Consider the following 22,664-nt stretch of genomic DNA (forward strand, 5'->3'; position numbering starts at 1 on the left):
GGACGCTTTATGAGATACAGCCATAGTTCTCTGGAGCCTCAGGGTTCCGCTAATGCAGCAGAAGAACCTGCAGGAGATAGGAGTCTTTGGAGGTTTACCCATTCCCTGCTGTCAGGCTTGAGGCTAGCACGTTTAGATGGGGCGACTGCCCACTCCCTGATTGAACACTGGATCCCTCCCTGTGCTGCTTCCTTTTGCATCCTTCTATCTTTGCACACTTTTCATCTGTCCTGTCACTCCCGTTGTGCTTCCCTTTTGACTCTAATTCTTTGAAAGTGTTCCTTGTTACTCTGACTCTCGTCATTCATTACAACTCAAGACATGGCTTCTACTCCACTATATTCTCTAAAAGTCAGACCTGTAGTTTTTTTACATACTTAAAATCTACCCTTCAGAATTGACCTTATTGGCCTAGGGAGATGTCTTGGTAAGAACACTTATTGCACAAACATGAGGACCTGAGTAAGTCTTAGGCACTCAACATAAAAAGCTGGACATAGCATTCACATCTGTAACCCCAGCGTTGTGGATCACTAAGGTTGGCTGCCACCCTGCTTCCAAGTTCCTGAGAGACTCTGTCTCAGGGACATGAGACAAAGAGTGATTCAACAGGACACTTGATATTCTCCTCTGCCTTCCATGTGTGTACCTACATACACATGTGCATACATATTCACACACTTAAAGCAGAGCTGCCCTCCCTCCAACTTCTTTACTGCTTTGGAGGGGTTGAAGGGGGGCCGGTGCTAAGTAGCTTTTCCTTGCTCAGGTGATTCAGAATAACTACATAACTTTTTATAAAGTTCATGTTTAGGGCTGGGGATGTAGTTAAGGTGGTAGAGTACTTGTCTAGCATATACAAGGTCCTGGGTTCAACTTCCAGCACAGCATAAAGTGGGCATGGTGGGGCATGCCTGCAATCTTAGCTTACAGAGAATGGAAGAATCAGAAGTCATTTAACTACATAGCAAGGTCAAAGCCAGTTTGAACTACAATCCTTAGGGAGTCATGGGGCCTCATGAGCTCTCCCACTATGGCAGGTTGATGACCCCAGTCTTGTACCATAATCACAACTGCTGTGGGCTCAAGAGTGTAGTGGCTGTGTCATGCCCAGCAGAGAACATTCCAAAACTTACTTTCTTTCTTGTGGTTCTTACATTCTTTAAACTGCCTGAGTCTTGGGGTAGGTGACTGTAGATGTCCCACTTATGGCTGAGCATGTAGCAGGTACTCTGGTCACTCGGACCAGTTGTGAGTCTGCAGTTACTGCTGCCCACTGCAGCAGAAGTTTCTCAGGCCAAAATTGACAGCTTTTAGACACAAGCCTAGTTATTTAGAAGGCAAATTGATGGGCATATCATATCTGTTTAGTAAAACAACAGCAGTAGCTCCCTCACCAGGGCCGATGACTTCCATAGTCTCAGCTTTTGACCAGATTACATGAGACCAGAAGTGAATTGCCCCCAGTGGAGTGGGTCTCAATATCAGCCAGAATGAGATTGGTTGCCCCCATAACAGATGTACCTCTGTTGTACTTGTGGGGCACACTCTGCTTAACAGGTTGATAATATACCATGCAAGATCCACCTCAGAGTAAGACCGTTGGTGATTATTCTCCCCCAGCAGCCTGCATAGCCTGTTCTGGCACTATGAAGGTTAACCCTCAGGGAGGAAGCTTTTTTATCTCAGTTCCAGTTTGATTTCTCTATGACCAACAACCAGATCGTGTAGTGTCTTCAGCAATATGGCTATCTAGTCCTGGTGAATGGTGAGCCACTGTGGCAGTTGCCTATATTATATGGTGTTCTCCGGTCTTCCTGACCAACAACATGGTGGGCGGGGGCAGTTGAGGGCCGGGGAGTCACTGGGCTCTTCATTTAATGACCTATGGCCTCTGGGGGTCAGATTATCCACATCTGCAGGATACCACAGTTCAACTCCTTATTTTTCAATTAGTTTACCAAGGATCAGCTTTCCTTGAGAAACTTTTCATAGATCCTTAGTTTTGGCTGACCTCCCCGGCAACCCTCTCCTCTGTTTCCTTATTTCCTTCTTAAAACTTTTCTGTTCCCTAGTATTTCCCTGCCACCCTCATAGCACATGTATTCTAACACTCCCCTTCTGAGATTGCTTGTTATTTATTTTTAAATTTCATTATCTTTTGAGGCAGGAACTTGTTTTGCAGCCCTAGCTGGTTTAGAATTTGCTTTGTAGATCTGCCTGTCTCTTGCTTCCCAAGCTTTGGGATTAAAGTTCTATGCTACCATGCCTGGCTGAAATTGCTTTTGATCATCAAATAATTTCATTAATAAGAGTATTGGAAATTAGAACCAAGTTTTTGAGAATAGGGAGGAGTATTATAGAGGTGAAAAACCTTCAACATCCTTAGCTATTGGCAAAATGCACTTATAACTGCTTTGAGATTCCATCTCCTCCCAGTCAGAATGGCTATCATCAAGGAAGCAAATGATGGAGCTGGAGAGATTGCTCAGGGATTTATGAGCACTGGCTGTGCTCTTCCTGAGGATCCAGGTTCAATTCCCAGCCCCCACATGGCAGCTCACAACTGTAACTCCAGTTCCAGAGGATCTGACATCTTTTTCTGGCCCCCACAGCACTAGGCACAGATGTACATACAGGCAAAACACTCATACACATAAAATAAAATTAAAGAATAAAAGAAAGACAAGTAACAAATGCTGGCAACAAATGGGGACAGGGCTCGTGGAAATGTGAACTTGTGCATCGGATATGGAAATTCCCAAAAAGCTAAGACTACTGCTATGTGTATTTGCCTATCCATGTTCATTGCTGCACTATTCATAATAGTCAGAAAATGAAGACAGCTTAGATGACTATCAAAAGGTAGCCAATCTAGAAAATGACCCACAGAATTTTATTGAAATCAAGACATTTGCAGGAAAATGGGTGCATCTGAAAATCATGTTAATTGTAATAAACCAGATTCAAAGAGACCCACATTTTCTCTCCTATGGAACCTACATTCAAAGATCTCCCCCCTTCCTTCCGTCTCTCTCTCCTGTGTTTGTGTACATGTATCATACATGAGAATGGCAGTCACATAACTAGAAAGAGGATCATGAGAGGAGATGAAGATATCTTAGGGAGATAGGAACTAGGGAAATGGAATACCAGTAATACAGCATAACTTGGGACTAACTAGGAGAAGAAAGGGAACCCAAATGGAGGGTACTGGACATGGGAGAGGATGGGGGAGAGGGAATGAGTGAGAACAAAGTATAATGAGGTATGTGAAGATGCTGTGATGAAACCCATTACATGGTTTGTTACCTTAAAATAGTAATAAGGGGAAAAACTTGTACTGGTACTTAATGAAACAAAAAACAAGTTACTTTTATATTTCACCCCCTTCTCTCTCCTTTTTGGCCTTCTGGTAATTGTTTTCAGAAGTGACTGAAAAGGTACCTGGCTGACATTGAGCCCTTTATCTTATTTGTGAAGCATTAAAGAAGAAATGCCTTCACTTCAGAACTGAATGCTTAGGAAGCCTCACAATAAAAGTCATGAAAGTTGTCTCTTCCTAAGTCAGTTTTGAAAGTTAGATGAGGTATTATATGAGAAGTTTATTGTGTAGTGTTGAGAGAGTGTTTCCCGAATCCTCCAGTGTTTGTACAACTGTACTCAAGTATTTTCAGTTTCTTTCTAGTGAAATTACTTCCTTTGCAATTATTCTTTAATGTATCTCTCTCTCTCTCTCTCTCTCTCTCTCTCTCTCTCTCTCTCTCTCTCTCTCTCTCTCTCTCTTCTCCTGCCTTTGCTTCTTGAGTGCTGGGTTTAAAGGTATGTTCTACCACAACTGTTGTTCTTAGTGAAGATAAATCAATAGGACCAATCAAAAACTCTAAAAATTTGGGATTTATGAAAATAATTTCTATTTTTGGAGTTGGTGGATTCTATAGATTTCTTAGCATATACTTCCCTGAGGTATACATGATGAAATGGTTTTTGTAATCAGTCATCTCACATTGTTACCTTGAAGTGTACATGAAGAGTATATGACGTCTACTTTCACAGAAGACTTTTTGCACAATAATTGCTAGCCCTATGTTGTATTAGATCAGGAGATTTCATCATCCTAAATCACTGCACTATTGTGCCCTTTCCTATGAATATTCCTGTGGCTTCCTATCTTCTTTCTCCTTCCCATTTCCTGAAAACTACCATTCTCTGTTTCTCTCTGTGTTTGTTTAATTAGATTGTATTAGTAAGTGAATTCATACAGTATTCAACTTCCAGTGCCTGCTTTTTTTCCTTAGCCAGACATCTCCCAGACTTATCTGTTCACTTATGTTTGACAAATAACAAGATTTATTCGGGGATTCTCTTAGTTATGTCTCTATCTTGGCTAGGGTGAGAGATGCTGCAGTGAGCATAGGCTATCTTCACGAGGAGCTTATTGCATTTACTTTGGTTATACCAAAAAATGGAGTTGCTGGATCATGTAGTGTAGAAGTTTTATTTTTAAATTTTTGAGAAAGCTCTCTATCATTTCAGTAACGGCCGCACAGGTCCTCCCAGCAGCATTCTCTGTTCTCCACACCCATGTCAACACTTGCCACTTGTCTTTTTATAGCTATCCTAACAGGTGCATGGTGCTATCTTTCTGGGGTTTTAATTAGCTTTTCCTTGATGGTTAGTGAGGTATTTGAATGTCTAAGTATGTGTGTTTGTCATTTTCCATTGAAGGAGGGTGGCGCTTAATTCTTTGTCCATTTTTGAAATTAGTTTATTTGGTTTTTACTCTCAAGCTATGAATATTCCTCATGTGCCTTGAATAGTAACTCCTCAATTTTATGTTTTAAGATGAATTCCTGGGTTTTTCTGTGTTAGCACACAGTTTCCAAGTTTTCTGATGTCACTTTCACCTGGTTAGTCTGAAGGAGAAACTTGCTAAGGACTCAGTGAATAACATGAGTGTTCTGGGCAGATGTTTCTAAACTACTTGGAATCCAGAAGGGTTAACAAATATTCTAGAAGATTCAAGCGTTTTCAGACTTAGTAAGTAAGTTTCAGACTTACTTACTTTACTTTAAGTATTAGTCATAATGCTGGGTGTAGTGGCTCGTACTTGGGATCTCAGCACTGGGGAAACTGAGGCAGCCTGGACTATATAATCAGTTCTAGGCTAACTTGCATTATAGAGTTAGACCATCTCAAAACTAAAACAACAAAAATGTGCTTCTCAGGTGACCCTTTCACTCTCTGTCCTTTTCCAGCGTCCTGAGGTTAGCATTATACTTCTCCAGTGGAGCCCATGACTTCTGATCAGGACACTAAAGTTGTGGCTGAACCGCAGGCACAGCGAGTCCAGGAGGGCAAGGATAGCTCTCATCTGGTAGGTGTTGTTGGGGGGTAGGCGGGGGAGGGAGGCCACAGGCATCCATTTCTTTTTCTGATCTAGAACTCTACATTGGATGTAAGAAGATTGTTAGAACAAGTGTATCAAATAATAACAGTTTGACAAAGGCAAAAGGACTTCTTATTTATCCAGTGTTCCTGACTGAGATCCCTACATTAAGAGAAGCACATTTGCTGGGCGGTGGTGATGCACGCCTTTAATCCCAGCACTTGGGAGGCAGAGGCAGGTGGATCTCTGAATTCAAGGCCAGCCTGGGCTACAAAGTGAGTTCCAGGAAAGGCTCCAAAGCTACACAGAGAAACCCTGTCTCGAAAAACGAGAGAGAGAGAGACAGACAGACAGACAGACAGACAGACATTTATTTAGCAGTTAGAGGTAAAGACCTACAGAGCAAAATGTGCTCCATCTGATAACAGATGCACACTTGTACAAAGATGGTGTGATACGATGGTATTAACATGAACCTAGGCCTGCTCAGGTTTGTCTTGGCATCTGTGTGGGACATTGCTGTCTCTAGTAAGAGACTGGACACTCTCTGGAATGAGGGCCTTGCGACCTATTTTCAAAGGAAAATCAGCTTGTTTTATGGTGTACTTAAGAAAGTAGTGAAAGATACTCTGCAACTCCCTCAAACAGCAAGTTCTAATATTTCAGACTGAACTCTGTCCTTCTGAAACTGTGCAGCTTTAGTAGCAGAAACTGAAAGTACTGGGTCAGTAGTTCTCAGCCTTCCTCCTAAAGCTGCGACCCCTTAATAATCCTCATGTTGTGGTGATCCCCCAACCATAAAATTTTTTCATTGCTACTTCATAACTATAATTTTGCTGCTATTATGAATCATGGATATGCCACCCCAAAGGGATCATGACTCACAGGTTAAGAACCACTGTACTACTAGGTGATACAGAAAACAAAAGACGCCTGTGACTTTAGGTACTTAAAGATTTGTATCAAGAAAATGCAATTTGGGGCCAGTAAGTGAGTAAAAGCAGTTGTCACATAAGCCCGACAATCTGAATTAGATTCCCATATTCCACAATGGAAGGAGAGAAGCAATTCATGAAAGTTGTTCTTTGACTTCATATGCACACTGTGACACCCACCCACCCCCACACATGTTGTAAGCATATCTTAACACACAAATAATAATAAATAATAAAAGAAAATGTGGGCTGTAGACATGACTCCATAGTTAAGAGTACTTGTTGCCCTTGCAGGGGACCTGGGTTTGGTTCCCAGCATCTACATCATGACTTAAAACCATCTATAACTCCAGTTCCAAGGGATCAGACCCATCTTCTGACCTCCATTGGTACCAGGCATGCATGTGGTACATAGACATCCATGCATGCAAATCACCCAGATGCACATAAAATAGCTTTAAAACTAAACAGCTTACTAACATCACAGGCATTATAGTAAAGTATATTTGAAGAGTTAATTAGGATTTTATTATACTTTTTGTTTTGGCTACCTTTGAATTTTAATCCTGGACTAGAAGGATGGATCAATGTTTAAGAGTCCCCAGCACCCACCCTAGGCGGCTCATAGCCTCTTGTAACTGCAGCTTCAGGCCATCCAGTGGCCCCTGAGGGCACCTTCACACAAGTGCAAATACATACATGAGTGTATATATAAATAATCAATCTTTTAAAACTTAATCCTAGCTGGTGGTGATGGCACACCTTTGATCCCAGCACTCAGGAGGCAGAGGCAGGTGAATTCGATCTCTGTGAATTTGAGGCCAGCCTGGTGGTCTACAGAGTGAGTTCCAGGACACTTAGGGCTACACAGAGAAACCCTGTCTCAAAAAACCTAAACAAAAATAAAAAACCAAAAAAGAAATTGAATCCTGTGAAGCAATAATATTTGAAGTTTCTAAGTAGTATTGGGAAAAGTAGCTTTTTAAAATCACCCCAGTTGAAACTATCAGAAATTTACCTAAAACTTCTAAAATCATACATTTCAAGGCTCTTCTGTTCCTGAATGTACTTATTCATAAATTTCCTTTGCTATGTAAAAACATGCATTCTTTTAAAAATGAGTTTGGCTTTACTTAATTACTATGGTTTGAAATTGTGTTTTCTTTATGTTAGAATGATGGAGTTTTTGATGCTTTCAATTTTACAGATGAATGGTCCTATATCGCAAACCACTTCTCAAACAAGCTCCATCCCAGCTTTGACTCAGGTAATTCATTTTCTAGATTTATCACAGATTGTCTAGCCACAGCCAAGAGTACCAGATATAGCATGATCCCAAATATGTATTGTTAAAAAAAACTTAGAAAAATGTAGATGTTTCTCAAAAGGAGGACCCATTTGACACTGTGCTCTTGAGTGTGTTGTATATTGTCTCTTTTTCACGTGGAAGTGTCAGATATATTAATTTATTCTCAGGTATTCATGATAGTGTTCTCAGTTCATCTGAATTCTGTTAATTGTGTGTGTAATGACTAGCTTTACATTTTGATGATTGTTTTTAGAGTATACAAGTCAAATCCTAAGTAGTAAGAGAATAAGGAAACAGCTGAATATATATAGCTCTGTTGATGGAGGATTTGCCTCCCTTGTAGGGAGAGATCCTCAGTACTGTATCAACTGGGTGTGCTTGCCAATGACTGTCATCCTAGCAGGAGAGGCAAGAAGCAAGGGTTCAGGTTCTAAATCCTACTACCTTCCTGCAGCCAAGTTGCCTCAGTGTTCTTAGCGGAACTACTTTGGCCTCAGGCCCATTTTCTGTTGTAATGATTCTGTTGCATTTCAACATAAATGAGCAAAGATGCTGTTTGAGAAAGATGTGTAAGGACAAGTAATATTAGTGGAAGTGCTTGTTTTTCTGGGAAGTGCCATGTCTTTTCTAATTGTGATATGGAAATTTGATCCTTCTTATGCACTAAACTATAGACAACTCAATAAAACCTGAATTATTTCATAATGATCTCAAGCATTTCATTACATTTAATTATTCCTTATATGTATATGTACACACACATGTCTGCACATGTCATAGCGTGTATGTAGAGGTCAGAGGACAAATTAGGGGAGTCAGTTCTCCTTTCACAGTGTTAGTCCCAAGGATCAAACTTGAATTGTCAGGCTTGGCAGCCACTGCCTTTACCTACTAAGCCATCTTACTGGCCCAATTAGAAATAATCCTTTAAAACTACTTAAAGATAACAAGATAAGAGAACTTAACTAAAGGAACTGTCTTGGGATGTAGCTCAGTGGGAGAGTGCTTGCTTAGCTTATGCAAGGCTATGGTTTAACCTCCTGCACTCCACCCTACTCATCAGCAAATTATGCCTTTTGATGATACTGTTTCTGAGTGAATGTTTAGATCAATTACTACATGTCTGCATATTGAATACGTAGGCTCACAGTCAGAAAGCTTGATGGTCTGAAAATAGCCAATACTTGCATTTGGTTTAAAAATGACAATTGCCTGCTTTTAGACCAGTATTTTACAGTTTAAATATTTTTAGCAGTATATAGTGCTTTTAGGATTTTTTTTTTTTTTTTTGGTTTTTGGAGACAGGGTTTCCCTGTCTTTTTCTTGTCTTTCTCTTTCTTGACTGTCTTAGAACTCACTTTGTAGTCCAGGCTGGCCTCAGACTCAGAGATCCACCTGCCTCTGCCTCATGAGTGCTGGAATTAAAGGCGTGTGCCACCACACCTGGCAAGATTAAACTTTTAAGTAGCTGTAGAATGTAAAATGTATTCTTATTATCGTGTGTGTGTGTGTGTGTGTGTGTAAGTAAGAGTGCAAGTGTACCCGTGCCACAGCAAATATGTGCAGGTCGGACGTTCCATCAAGGCCTTGAACTCAAGTTCTCAGGTTTGCACAGCAAGCACCCTCGCCCACTGTGTTCCCTGGCAGTCTAGTAGCTGTAAATGCTGAAGTTACTGGTGTTGTTTTCTTTAAAGGGAATTCTTTGGTGGCCACTATCTTATGAAATATAATCCAGGAGATACTGAAACACTGAAAAAACAAAGACTAGAAGTTTGAAATTTCTTCTGGCTATGCTTATAACTTGTTGTTTTTAAGAATTAAGTTTATGAAAATAAGAAAAAAGCCACATGTATATTTCTACCCCTCTCCCCCTCGCTGCTGTTCTGCACCTTTACATTCCATGTGCCGTTTGGATTTCAGCACAAGGAGTCTGATAAATGCCAGGCAGGGCTCTGTTGTCATTAGGATTTGGATTTGAGTGGCAGTAACATGTGACTGCTGTGCAAGGAGTTATTTTTGGTACTGTGTGTTGGCTTCTTTTCAGAAACGATAGCAAGTTAGTGTGAGTTGTATTTGTAGAAGCTCAGAAAAGGACAAGCATTGTGATGTGAGTTTTTGAACTTTCGATATGGGCTGTTGCTTCAGCAAAGAATTAAGTAGTGACAATGACAATGAGAGAATTGGCCTGTTACAAAAATCTGTGGAAGAGAAGAAACCGGAGAACAAGATAAGTAAAACTTTATCTTCATTATTTGATACCCTTGAAGGTGAGGAGCTTCACAATGTTGAAAATGGACCCAGCCGAGCACCCGCTGGTGTCACTGTGTGGACTAGAGTTTTTACAAGGTCTGGGCACAAACAGGATCATAGATCAAAGCAGTCACTGAATTCTGATTCCTCTCCCACATATGAGTTCTTTTATGGGTCTGAAAATTTAGATGAGGGTGACAAGAATTTAGATAATGTTGTTATTGAAGAGAATTCTGAGATTGTCAGTGACCCACTGTGTGTGAGTAGTGATGGACAGGCTTGTTCTGAAGATGACCAGCCTTCCTCACATGTGCCCATGCCTTCTGACCAGCAGGAGGAAACTTTTGTAAGTGACCATCTGCAGTGTTACCTGGCCACTTGTAAAAACTCTTTAATAGAGAAAGAAAAAGTACTAAATGTTCAAATCAGTAGTTTTAATGAGAATAACTCTGTAGATGTTTCTGCTGGAGAGTTGCAAAGTAAAAGCCATATTTGTGTTGGTGACAAACCCTGTAAGAATTCAAGGGAGAGCAAATTTTACAGTATTTGTGCTATAGATCTGGACTGCTTGAACATGGAAGAGGAACTGTACACTCCCATGTATGTAGCAGCTGCAGAAGAATGTCATCCAGCTGTCACTTATGAAGTTTTCCAAGTGGATTGGCCCTTAGATAACAGGGAAGAATATGCTGCCTCAGATGCCGTACAGAGGGCAGAAGAGTTAAAGCTGCAGCATGAAGAACTGTTACCCCAGGATGTCCTACGCCCCTGTGAAACAAATGAAGCATGTATCGAGAAAAGTGAATATAGTTCTGATATTTTGGTGGACCGTGATCCATCTGATGAAGCACACATCAGTGACCCGCAAGCTGAGTCTCTAAGGGCAAAAGTTTGTGCCAAATTCCCTAAAGATCACACAGAACATCGTACATTACATAATACTGGCCTACTCCCTGAATTAAATATTAACATAGGCAGTGACTCATTAAAGTGTTCGAGTGCTAGATCTGAAGAAAGAGAGAGCAATGTTTCAGGAATAGGAAGTCAGGTGGATGATTCACTTGTTAATTTACTTAATGACATTTCATATGTTGATGGGAATGGTGAACCTGAGGCTATAACAGTTAGTGCTGGCCAAAGTTTAAACTCTAAAATGGAAAGAGAGCCTGACTCTGAAAAGTTATTAGAAGGCAATGATTATTTTCACATCAGTGTTAACAGGCCAGATAGGATTCTTTCCTTTGGTCTAGATAAGATTAATTTAAGCCCCCAAAGGCTAGTTTCAGAGCGGTCAGGTAATGAGCATCTCCCAGTTCATGCTAATCTCAGAGAAGTTGCCTTGAGCAAACCTGCTGGCCCTCATCCTATACTCCAAGGGGAGCCAGTGCTAATGAAGGAGCATCAGCTGGGGGATGGCAGTATGGAAACTGGAAGTGTCCAGCAGGCAAACAGAGGTGAGATATTCTTGTGTTCTGAAAATGGTTCCGCTTATCAAGATGAAGATAGAAGGAGCATTTTAGAGACCGAGAGCGATTGCAAGAGAGAGTTGGAATGTTGGTATCAGGCAGACCTCTGTGTAGGTAGTAGGGCAGACAAGGCTCAGACAGAGGCCCATGATTTAACTCAAGTGGAATGTGAACCAGGCACAGAAGGGGTGGTCCAGAAGACAGATCTGCTGAAGCTTGAACTTTCACAAAGAATACCAAGTGACAAGTCTCATGATCACTCCAGATCTCTTCAGGGCCCAGAAACACCCCCTGCATTCATTTTAACCTGTACTGATTCTGAATCAAGGGAAACAGCTCTACATGATAACACAGGAGATAAAGGACATGTGAAGAGCTTAGTTGGTACAGTATATAGCCAGTCTAGTGGGCCCTATGTACTAGAAAAGGCTGAAAAGGTACCACAGAAGGCTAATTATAGAGAGATCAGTGAGGAGGACATAGAAAATGCCAAGTCAGATGCTAAAACAATCTTTCAGTGGGAAACAAGTGTTCTTAAATGTAAAGTCGTGCCCAGTGGGAACACGGTAACTTGTATTGGTTCTGACATAGCAGCAGATCCTGTTTGTGAAACTAATGAGATTGAAAATAGTTACAAAACTGATGGAGTGAATGAATACCCCGACCTTACTGTTGTGCCCCCTTTAAACCACAGTCCAGTGTCACATGCCAAGGAGTGGGTTAATAATGACAAAGGCCCAGAACTGCATTTCATTAACTCTGAATCAATTAAAGGTAACAATGCATCAGAATTGAGCAAACAAAAACTAACATGCAAAGAAGAGAAAGAGAGACTTTGTTTGGATAAAGACAGTATTGATCCTGACAGCATTGGCTGCTTAGGCCCACGTCACATGAAAAGAAGAAACACCCAGTCTACAGTTAAAGAATTCACTTTAAATGGAGAGAAACATTTTTCAGGAAACTCTGAGGCAACTTTAAAAAAAATAGCATTATGTGACACTTCTGAGGGGTGTTCCTCTTTTATTAATGTTGACTCAATGCAAGTGGATATACCTGCAGCTACTCCTGGTAATGCTCACCAGGCAATTCCTGCCATCCCAGCAGATAATAAAGAATGTGCAGTGCCAAGTGGTGACTGTGTTACATCACCTACAGAGGACATCCCAAATGTATCTGAAAATCCCGCAGAAATGGATTGGCACAGGATCCCAGAAGAATTCTATGCTCATTGTTTGAATAAATTTTCCTATTACCCGATGGGAGGGCTAGCAAGTCAGGCACTTTCGGAAGGACTGGCAGGTGGGTGTGATAGATATCAAGTGGGCTATCTCTGGGCTAACACGGCCACAGAAAACATGACAGAAGATGCACAGATTTTTAGTGAGGATCTACACAGTAAGCCCCCGTACTTAGGAAATACTTCATTTTCATTGGAACAGACCCCTTATCAGCTGCCAGTGTCAGAGGATGGTGTTGTTTGGGGATGGCAGAATAGAGGTGGACAGTTAGTAAGTATGCTGTGTCAGTGTTTGTTGTGTCATGCCCTGGCAGTCTTTCCCTTTTGATTATGTTTATTACAATTAGTTAATTCTAGGTTGTAGGAAGTCTAGATGCTTTTGTAAGATTGTGAATGCATGAAGCATCAATCTAACCTTTTTCAAATGAGAAATATGAATTATTAATTGGTGTATTTAAGCCAGAGTTTGTGTGTAAACTGTTGGTGCTGAAGCATGCCCTACTAATTACCCCACACAGTGTTGTGCAGACCTTTTCGTATGGATACTGTTTTGCTAGTGTTCCTTACCCTTCTGAGAGGGGTTCTTGTTAGATGGACAGTGTGAGGAATTTCAGCAAGTATTTAAAGTCACTGACAGCATGTCACACTTACAGAACACAAATACATTTCAAGTGTTTTCTTTTTCTTTTTTCTTTTTTCTTTTTTTTTTTTTTTTTGGTTTTTCGAGACAGGGTTTCCCTGTGTAGCTTTGCCCCTTTCCTGGGACTCACTTGGTAGCCCAGGCTGGCCTTGAACTCACAGAGATCCGCCTGCCTCTGCCTCCCGAGTGCTAGGATTAAAATCGTGCGCCACCACCGCCTGGCGTGTTTTCTTTTTGTATTGTGTCTAAGGCAGAAAAAATCTGCTACTTATAACTGGCCCTAAAATTTTAGTTTGAGTCAAAACCACTTGTGTCCTGACCTCAGTGGTTTGGAGGGAAGCTTTGCTGCTGATGTTGAACATCTTTCTAGAAGTTCTCTAATGAGTGCATATATTATGCAACAACAAGAAATCAACCTTGCTTATTATACAGATATATCGAAGCATTAGTAATGGAAGAACATATACTCATCCCTTTGTATCTGCAGGGGATTGGTTCTAAGAGCCTATGATACCAAAATCATTAATGATAAAGTCCCTTTTGTGAGGTGCTATTGTATTTGCATAGAATCTATATGAATTCTCCTGCATACTTGTTATCATTCTAGAATACTTAAAATATCAAATATCATGTAAGAGCTATGGAAATAATTGTTATACTATGTTGTTTAGGGGAATAGCAAGAAAAACATTGTATGTTTTTAGTAGGGATACAGGGTTTCCCCAAAATATTTTTGATATGTAACTTGTTGAATCTGTGGATATAAAACCCATAGATACAAAAGACTGACCCAAAATAAGATGTTTTTTCTTTATTCAGCAAGTAGGTTTTTTTGTTTGTTTGTTTTGTTTTTTGTAGTAATTTTTATGGAATCATTAAGAAAAGCTATTGGTAATAGGAAGGAGATAGATTTCACTCAAATATTAAGGAAAGAGTTGTAAAATGGGAATCAACAAGTCATATAATTTAAAGAATTGCTTATTGGTCTTGTCTTGCCTGCCTTTCCTCCGTGCCCAGATTATTTTTGCACCCACATTTGGGAATGTTACCAGAAAAGTTAACCTTCACATTCGTTTTTCCTCTTAAATAGTTGTAGAGGACAAAACTCTAAACAATTAATCTTTTAAGATAATATACAAAGACTTTTATTTAAATGTGTACAATTAGTAGCTATTGCTAACTGCTTGGTACATTTATGCAAAGTGAAGACTGAGTGCTGTCTTTATCCTTGTGGCTTTATGCAAGATGCATGCTTTCTGTTTTAAATTGTCTTTTCAATTAGGAGATTATGTCCAAGCAGTATGCTAATTTCTGGTATTACTGTGTTTAATGTGTTGCCTTAATTTTCAAAACTTATTTTCAAAATCTTGTTACAGACATTTTAAAACTAACTTTATATTGAGCTGCTGTATCTCTGCTTTGCAGTTAAAGGGCCAGAGGTAACATTGGTGTGGCTCAGAAGTCAGGACAACTGCAGGAGTACAGGCTTTCTTAAGGTGTTCCTAACTCTTTGCTTCAGTATCTCATCTATTTTAGTTTCCCCATTTACTTTTTCTTCTCTGACATTCCTCTAGTTCCTATTCAGCAACCTATTGGTGAGACCATTCTATCTTACATCTGTAAAATACAAACTTGTGAGTCAGTACTTTTTTTTTTTTTTTTTTTTTTTAATAAAACATAGCATCAGAACCTTCGGGTGGGATGCCTCATCCTTCAAAGAGAAGCAGTGTTGACTTTTATGTACAGTCACTTCAGAATGTGGTAGCCAAGGTCAATTTGCTTCTTTTTTGAAGGGGAGGGGTTTCGAGACAGGGTTTCTCTGTGTAGCTTTGGAGCCTATCCTGGAACTGGTTCTGTAGACCAGGCTGGCCTCAAACTCAAAAGAGATCGCCTGCCTCTGCCTCCCAAGTGCTAGAATTAAAGGCGTGCACCACCACCACTCAGCTTGCTTCTGGCTTTAATGACTATTGCCAACACACAAATTTTCAGGGGGAAAAAAAATTCTGGCTCAGCCAGTGTTGGCGTTCGACTTGAATCCTAGCACTTGGGAGGCAAAAGCCGATGGATTTCAGTGAGTTTCAGGCTAGCCTGGTCTACAAGAGTGAGTTCCAGGACAGCTAGAGCTGTTAAACAGAGAAAAACCCTATCTTGAAAAACTGAGAAAAAGGGAAAAAAAAAAAAAAAATTCTGGCTCATAGAGCAAGGCAGATGAAACTAGAATTCTTATAATCCTTTACAAGTTTCATACACCCACAAGCAAAAACCATGTTTCAAATAAATAATAGCAGGTTGGTCTTTAGTAAAAATATTTTCATGTGAATTTTGAGAAGTCAGTTCTTGAATGTTTTGTGTTTGCTGATATTAGAGCACAATTTTCTAACTACCATCATTACCATTAGCAGATTATTCAACCTTTCTCATTCTTAGTTCTCCTGTGAAATGAGGGTGGCGGTGATACCTGCCTATTAGGCTTGATTTGATTGTAGTAGGAGTACAGGATACAGTGAGATCTCTGCTGTTAGTTGTTATTACTGAATCCTAATCAACTCTTCAAATTTGTATATAGCAGTCCTCTTATCTGGCTTGGATGTAACCACTTAAGGAATAATGGTTTCTTTCCTTTTTTTAATTTTAATTTCTCTTTTGTTTGTTTGTTTTTGTTTTTCTGTGTCACACTGGCCATCCTGTAACTTGTCCTGTAAACTAGGCTGGCCTTGAACTCAGAGATTTGCTTGCCTCTGCCTCCCAAGGACTGGGCTTACAGGTGTGTGCTACCACCGCCCAGCAAATTTCTTACTTAAGATTTATTTACTTTATTATTCTATGTACATGAATGTTTTGCCTGCATGTATCTGTGCACCATGTGCATGTCTGGTGCTAGGGAAGGTCAAAAGAGGTCTTCGGATCCCCTGGCACTGGAGTAACAGGTTGTGAGCCACCACATGGGTGCTGAAAATCAAACTCTGGTCCTCTGCAAGAGCAACATGTGCTCTTAACCATTGTACCAATTCTCCAGGTACCCCCCACTTAAAGATTTATTTATTTTATGTATATAGGTGTTTTGCCTGAATGTATGCCTATATCATGTGAGTGTAGTGTCTGAGGAGGCCAGAAGAGAGTGTCAGATCCTTTGGAACTGAAGTTATTGTTATATATGATGTGTGAGTGTGTGTGTGTGTGTGTGTGTGTGTGTGTGTGTGTGTGTGTGTGTGTAAGTATGTGGTTGTTAGCTGCCAATGTGAGTACTGGGAATCAAGCCTGGATCTTCTGGAAGAGCAGCCTATACTTAACCACTGAGCCATCACTTCGGCATCTAAGATGTAATAATTTCTTAACAGTAGGGTCTGAGTCAATTGTGAGCTAAAACTATGCTACTTTATGGAAAAGGCAAATTTCTTGTGCTATTACTCTGCTAAGTATTCACTCAGCATATTTCCCAAGCACCTTTCTACACCTTTCTACTATGTTCTGGATGCTGCTGGACATTAATGACACAGTGGTAAGCAAAGTGTGTCTGGTGTCTGCCACCTAAGAGTTACGTAGACCACAGACACAGTCCAGCTGTGGACACCGTGGAAGACTGACTATACCATGCTGTAATAACTTTTGAGTGCTGCTTGTGGGCACGTCACAGCCTAGAAGCCATGTAATTTGTCTTTACAAACTACAGAACATATATTGTTCATGCTGGTCAGCTGCAAAAGGCACTAAAAATGAAAACGATTAACATTAGTTGGTATTGAGAATTTAAAAAATGTGTAGTATGTGCATGTGACAAGAATTTGTTAATATATTGAAAGAAACTGAAATAGGAAAGGTTGATTTTGTGGTTTGGGGTGCTGGGAAGAGAACTGGACCTAATCCAAAAGGTGATTTATATAGGTAGTCAAGAAGGAATGAGAATAAAAGAAATAATTAATAGGGTTCTGATGATAGTTTCATGAATTCAGCCTCATGAAAATTGTATACATTAAAATACGTGAGATTCTTTAAAAAGATGTAAGTTATACATACCTCAGTAAAGCTGTTAACACACACGTCCTCTGTGTGTGTTTGTGTATGTGTATAACAGGCAATGTCTTAGTCTCTTTAGCTTTGTAGGTGCTTATGCACCAACCATTGTGTTCTGATTGCTTAGCACAGTGCTTCCATAGCCACATTTGTGAGTATGTAGGATGTACTTATTAGATGGGTGTGTGAGAGAGAAGAGATGAGACTAACCTTTTACAGAAAAGCCAGATGCCAAAGATGAATTGGATGTTTAGTTGTGGTTGAAGAATCGGTGTTTTGTGCTTCCACTTACTCAGAGGAGAATTCTGGCTTTTTAGAAATACTTAACAAAATAAAGAATTCCAGATGGGTACTCACTAGGCATTTGTTTTGTGGGCATGGTGTTTTAGTTATTGCCCAATGAGTGGTGGGAGCAGCAGGTCAGAGTTGCTTCTAGAGTATGAACATATAATCCTAGTCGACCCAGAAGCCTTCTGCTTGCAGTGTCAGAAACAGTTCCAGGGTTTTCACTGGTGGCTTCCCTTACCTGAGACAGTGTGGATTTAATTTACCTGTTTGTAATTACAAATCTGCATGCTTCCTTGATACAGCTCATTAATGGTGCTTCATGTGTTATGGAGTGCAGAAATGAGCACTGTCTATGCGGAACCCAGGAGCAACACAGCGTGGCTAAGTTCCCATCTTAGAACACTAAGTTTGAGGTACATCCAGGACTGGGACCCCTTGTCCCTTCTTGAGGAGGCTCTACTTCATGGTACCATGGCTGGTGGTGTAATTGAAAGGCAAGCGGTTTGTTGAAGAAGTGCAATGGCAAATTGCAGTTAATATTTGAGAAAAAAAAACTATCACTGGCATGTTTTATTTTTCATTGAGTTGGGGAAACATTCAGGGTTTGTAAGCAGAGAAAGCTAGGTTTTTTTTTTTTTTTTTGGTTTTCCGAGACAGGGTTTCTCTGTGTAGCTTTGCGCCTTTCCTGGAGCTCACTTGGTAGCCCAGGCTGGCCTCGAACTCACAGAGATCCACCTGGCTCTGCCTCCCGAGTGCTGGGATTAAAGGCGTGCGCCACCACCGCCCGGCGAAACACTCTACATCTTTTTTTTTTTTTTTTTTTTGTTTGTTTTTTTGAAAGCTAGGTTTTTATGTCAGGAAAAAAAGCCATGGAAATGGAAAGTAGCCACTTAGTGAGGGGATATTATAAGTTGTAAAGTGCATGAGCAGAGGCTGTAATCCCCAAAGGAAATCCAAGGATATGCTAGACATACTGACTGAAGGACAGAGGTGTTGAGGTGCTAGAAACAGCAAGCAGCTGATGTGTCTGGGATTGAACAAGACCTAAGAGGGGGTCATCCTGTAAGAGTGCTGTGATACTCCGAACTGGAAACCTTTGGATGAGGTCTCCAGCATCTGAGCATTGGGTGCTATTGTTATTGTAGCGTGTGAGTTAATGATTTAATGAGCACTCAATGTGTACCATCCTTCATGTTGAGTAACTTAAGCCAGTAACTTCATCATTTTATTTTTTAGATTATGAATATCTGAATTTCTTTCTTTTTTTAAAGTACCAGCAAATAAAAAAACTTCATGCAGATTTAACCAGAGCCTAGGTCTATAAATCTGAGTGAACTGCTCTACAGTTAGAATAGCCATTCTGACCCTGTGGAGCTTCACATTGGATTTTACACTTTCACTACCAAATATACTTTTATGCAGTTATCCACCACCAAAAAATGAAAAATTCTGCCAGGTGATTGTGGCACATGCCTTTAGTCCCAGTACTTGGGAGGCAGAGGCAGGCAGATCTCTCAGTTCAAAGACAGCCTGGTCCACAGATTGAGTTCCAGGGCAGCCAGGACTACACAGAGAAACCCTGTCTCGAAAAAACTAAAAAAGAAAAGAAAGAAAGAAAGAAAAGGAAGATTTCTGTTTACTTTAAAAAGTGAGACCAGCCGAAGTCATTTCCAGGTGATGTTTATAGAGATTAAATACCTACACAGCTGTCAGTGGGATGTTGGCCTCAAGCCCCAGTGGTGTTAGCACAGGTGAGAGCCCTACACTAGAAGTGTCAGCATCACCTGCAGCCCCTGTAGTAGCTCTGGGGAGTTGTTCTGAAGCTGCCACCCCGCCGCCGCCGAGGTGATAGGGAGGCTCTCAGGAATGGGAGCGAGTAGCTCTGCTGAGAGTGTAAGGTGTTCTCCTGCCTTAGTGGATGCTCTAGCTTTCCCCTGTGCTTCAGGAGCTCTGGCTGCTGCTAGGAGGAGCTTTAATGTTTCTGTCTCTTGCTTATGTGCTTGGAACTTTATAATTAAAGTGTTTTCCTCTACATTGTATTGAATTTGTAAATCTATAAATTGGGATTTGTGCTAGGTCACACAGGAAATCACTGGTTATACAGTTGTGAGATTGAACTTGGTGAAATGAAGGAGTCTGTCTGTCATTTGCAGTGCGTAACAGCTTTGTGCTTAGAAGAAACTGTAAGAGTGACTTAGGTGGAGCTCTGACTACATCAGCTTTGTGTCTTTTTGAGCCTCATTTCATCCCAAAGGTGTGTGTGAATAGCTAGGCTTGGCCTTTTAATCCTATGTTCTCAACATTAATTTAGGTTTTTTGTTTTTGTTTTTTTTTTGTTTGTTTGTTTGTTTGTTTTGTTTTTTACTATAACCTAACAAAGCAGCATTTGGTTGAATTTAGGATACATATATATGTGTGTGTGAACATTTTTTCTAGGTCCCAACAACTAAGGTTTCAGAGCTAAACCCTAATGCAAAAGTATGGGGGACTCATATGTTACATTTGGAAGCGAGTAGTGCGGCTGTCGGTGTGAATGCCTCGTGGGAGGAGGCCCCCGGCCATCCTGCAGACTGCGACCAGCAGGGTGAGTAGTGAGCCTGGTCATAACCTGGAGCAGCCTGCTTTTAAGTCTTTGCCTTCCTTAACATTTTAATGTCTTCTCCATTCACATTTGTGTCCTGGTCTGTGACAGTATTTAGAGCAGCAGCTCTCAACCTGTGGGTTGCCACCCCTTTGGGAGTCAGGGGCCAGCCTAAGACCATCAGAAAACACAGATACATAACAGTAGCAAAAATACAGTTATGAAGTAGCAATGATTAATTTTATGATTGGGGGTCACCACAACATGAGGAACTGTATTAAAGGATCACAACATTAGGAAGGTTGAGGACCACTGAACTAGAGCCTTGGAAGCTTTTACAATCCAGTTAAAACTTTGAGTAACCACCAATGTAAGCTTTATTTTAAGGGAAAGTTGTTCTTCTAACACAGGCTTTTGGGATAAACTTGCAATTACAGGATTGGATACCAATGGCGATGGTGACAAAAGTCATGAGAATGCCACACTGTCAGACTTAGAGGAGGCGGACCAGACAGACATGAGCACTCTGGCTCTGGATCATTCGGAATATGAACCTCTGCCTGAAAGTAATGATACGGGTAAGCCTACTTTATGGATTTGTTTTTACTTACTTCACTTTTAAAAATGAGTTTCTTACTCTGTCTTTAAACAGTGTACTTTTCATTGCCTCCTTTTAATGTTCCTTGAAACTGATCGATTCAGAAATGAGACCCTGGAGGGGAAGGTGTTCTGGAGATTATCAGTTAGCTTTGGAGACAGATGGCTTCAAGTTAGGGGAAGCACAAGGTTGTTGACAGGGAGGGTGAAATGTTAAGATGGACAGAGAGAGAGAATTAGTGCTGGAACTGAGGGTTGGACATGTTGGGCGGGCCGAGTGTTAGTTACCGAGATTATCCAGTGGTGGATGAAGCAATTGGAGCCTCACTGCTGAATCTTGGAAGCCAGATGATTTGACCTGTGTCCTCTTTGTCAGTGCAGTGAGTGGCAGGAAGAAAGTAAGAAGCTTGGGGAAGGAAACCTATTGAACACATTTTTTCTCTTCTTTATTTTCGTTTTTTTATTGTTGCGCTGTGTAATTGCCTCAGGTTTTAAATCAAGTCCTGTCTCCTCAATCTGCATTGCTCACTGTCAGCTTTTGGAAGTATAGGGAAGCATTGTCTTAGTGAGCAGGAAATGGAGTTGGCCGACCCGAAGATGCCAGTGTGAGACAGTGATCCACAGAAACCACATTTAGTTTAAGACTATCAGATACGACAAAATTCAGCATTATCACTTAAATGGGAAATGTGTTTTATAAGCACCAGGTTTGTTTTAAACTATGTTAGAGCCTACTGCTTTAAATCTGTGGTCAATTGGCATGGGAAAGCTTGCCCCACCCCTCACCACGGAGAGAGCTGGCTCCGCCCCTTGCCTGAGAGAAGTGGTTCCAACAGTCTGGATTAATGAACTCAGCTGCCGCTAAGGCACACATCCAGGGCACACCCCAACATCTACTCCATCTGTGACCTGCTGGAGTGTGTGAAGGGACTGATCATAGCTGCAGGATAGCCATGATTCCCGGCAACAGCAAGCTATGGGAGAGGAATGTCAGTGGGGGGCCAGTATTGATGGTGTGCCAAGGCCAGAGGCCTCGAGGTTGACCAGTAGCTCTTTACACAGTGAACTTTTTCAAGTAAAGCTGTTTGGACAGAGGGATGTACTGTATGATGCACAGCAGCTCCCAATGCCACTAGGATGAAGAGATGGGAAAGACGGAGGAGCGAAATGTTTTTCTTTTTCTTCTTTATTATTATTTATCTTACTTTTATTATTTTTTGGCTTTCTTTGGTGGGGGCGCTGCAAATGGGAGGGACAGATTTAGAGGGACTGGGAGATGAGTAGGATTGGGGTGAATTTCCAATCAATTAAAAAATTATCATAAAGAATTTTTTTTTTTTTTTTTTTTTTTGGTTTTTCAAGACCGGGTTTCTCTGTGTAGCTTTGCATCTTTCCTGAAACTCACTCTGTAGCCCAGGCTGGCCTTGAACTCACAGAGATCCACCTGCCTCTGCCTCCCGAATGGCGTGCGCCACTACCACCCAGCAATAAGTAATATTTTAATTGTGAAAAAAATCTGTAGTCAAATGAATAAGGCAAGAACTTATAAAAGAAAAACAAATCACATTGCTTTCTGGCAAGTATGAATTAGCCTTGAATTGAAGTGATTTAAACCTCCGTATAAGCAAGGGTTCACTAGCATGTAGCAATTTGATTTGATCAACTCTTCCTTATTAACCCAACACTAATTGGTTAATACCTCGGAAATGACAAAACATTGGGATAAAACAGAGTGATGGTGAGGTTGACTTTTTGATGGCAAAACAAGGGAATGCTGGACTTTTAAAGTACATTTCAAAAAAGAATAACAGGTGGGGATCCTAATAGTAAAATCAAAAGCATCAAAGATAATTTAAACTTTGGACTGTATCTAAATCTCAAACTGGGAACAGAAATTATGCAAAAGATACAAAATAGGTAGTATCAAAAAATAAAATAACGTGTTAAATATCAGGAAA

At 40.7% G+C, this 22,664-nt stretch overlaps 1 protein-coding gene across 5 annotated transcripts in view; it reads left to right on the plus strand.

The window, feature by feature from the left end:
* The window catches only part of Larp4b (La ribonucleoprotein 4B), an 85,997-nt gene that overhangs the window by 24,791 nt on the left and 38,542 nt on the right, over positions 1-22,664 (plus strand). For 3 of the 5 annotated variants that reach the window (XM_076572885.1, XM_076572884.1, XM_076572886.1), the window contains exons 2-5: positions 5,259-5,377; positions 7,532-7,591; positions 19,965-20,112; positions 20,547-20,687. In XM_076572885.1, coding sequence (XP_076429000.1) covers positions 5,297-5,377; positions 7,532-7,591; positions 19,965-20,112; positions 20,547-20,687 — 430 coding nt within the window. In that variant the 5' untranslated portion in view covers positions 5,259-5,296. Of the gene's footprint in view, positions 1-5,258; positions 5,378-7,531; positions 7,592-9,035; positions 12,861-19,964; positions 20,113-20,546; positions 20,688-22,664 lie in introns of those variants that run through there. The other 2 variants (XM_006980178.4, XM_076572882.1) reach the window with 1 other exon arrangement.

The sequence above is a fragment of the Peromyscus maniculatus genome, chromosome 5 (genome assembly GCF_049852395.1).
Source record: "Peromyscus maniculatus bairdii isolate BWxNUB_F1_BW_parent chromosome 5, HU_Pman_BW_mat_3.1, whole genome shotgun sequence".
In the NCBI taxonomy this organism is placed as follows: domain Eukaryota; kingdom Metazoa; phylum Chordata; class Mammalia; order Rodentia; family Cricetidae; genus Peromyscus; species Peromyscus maniculatus.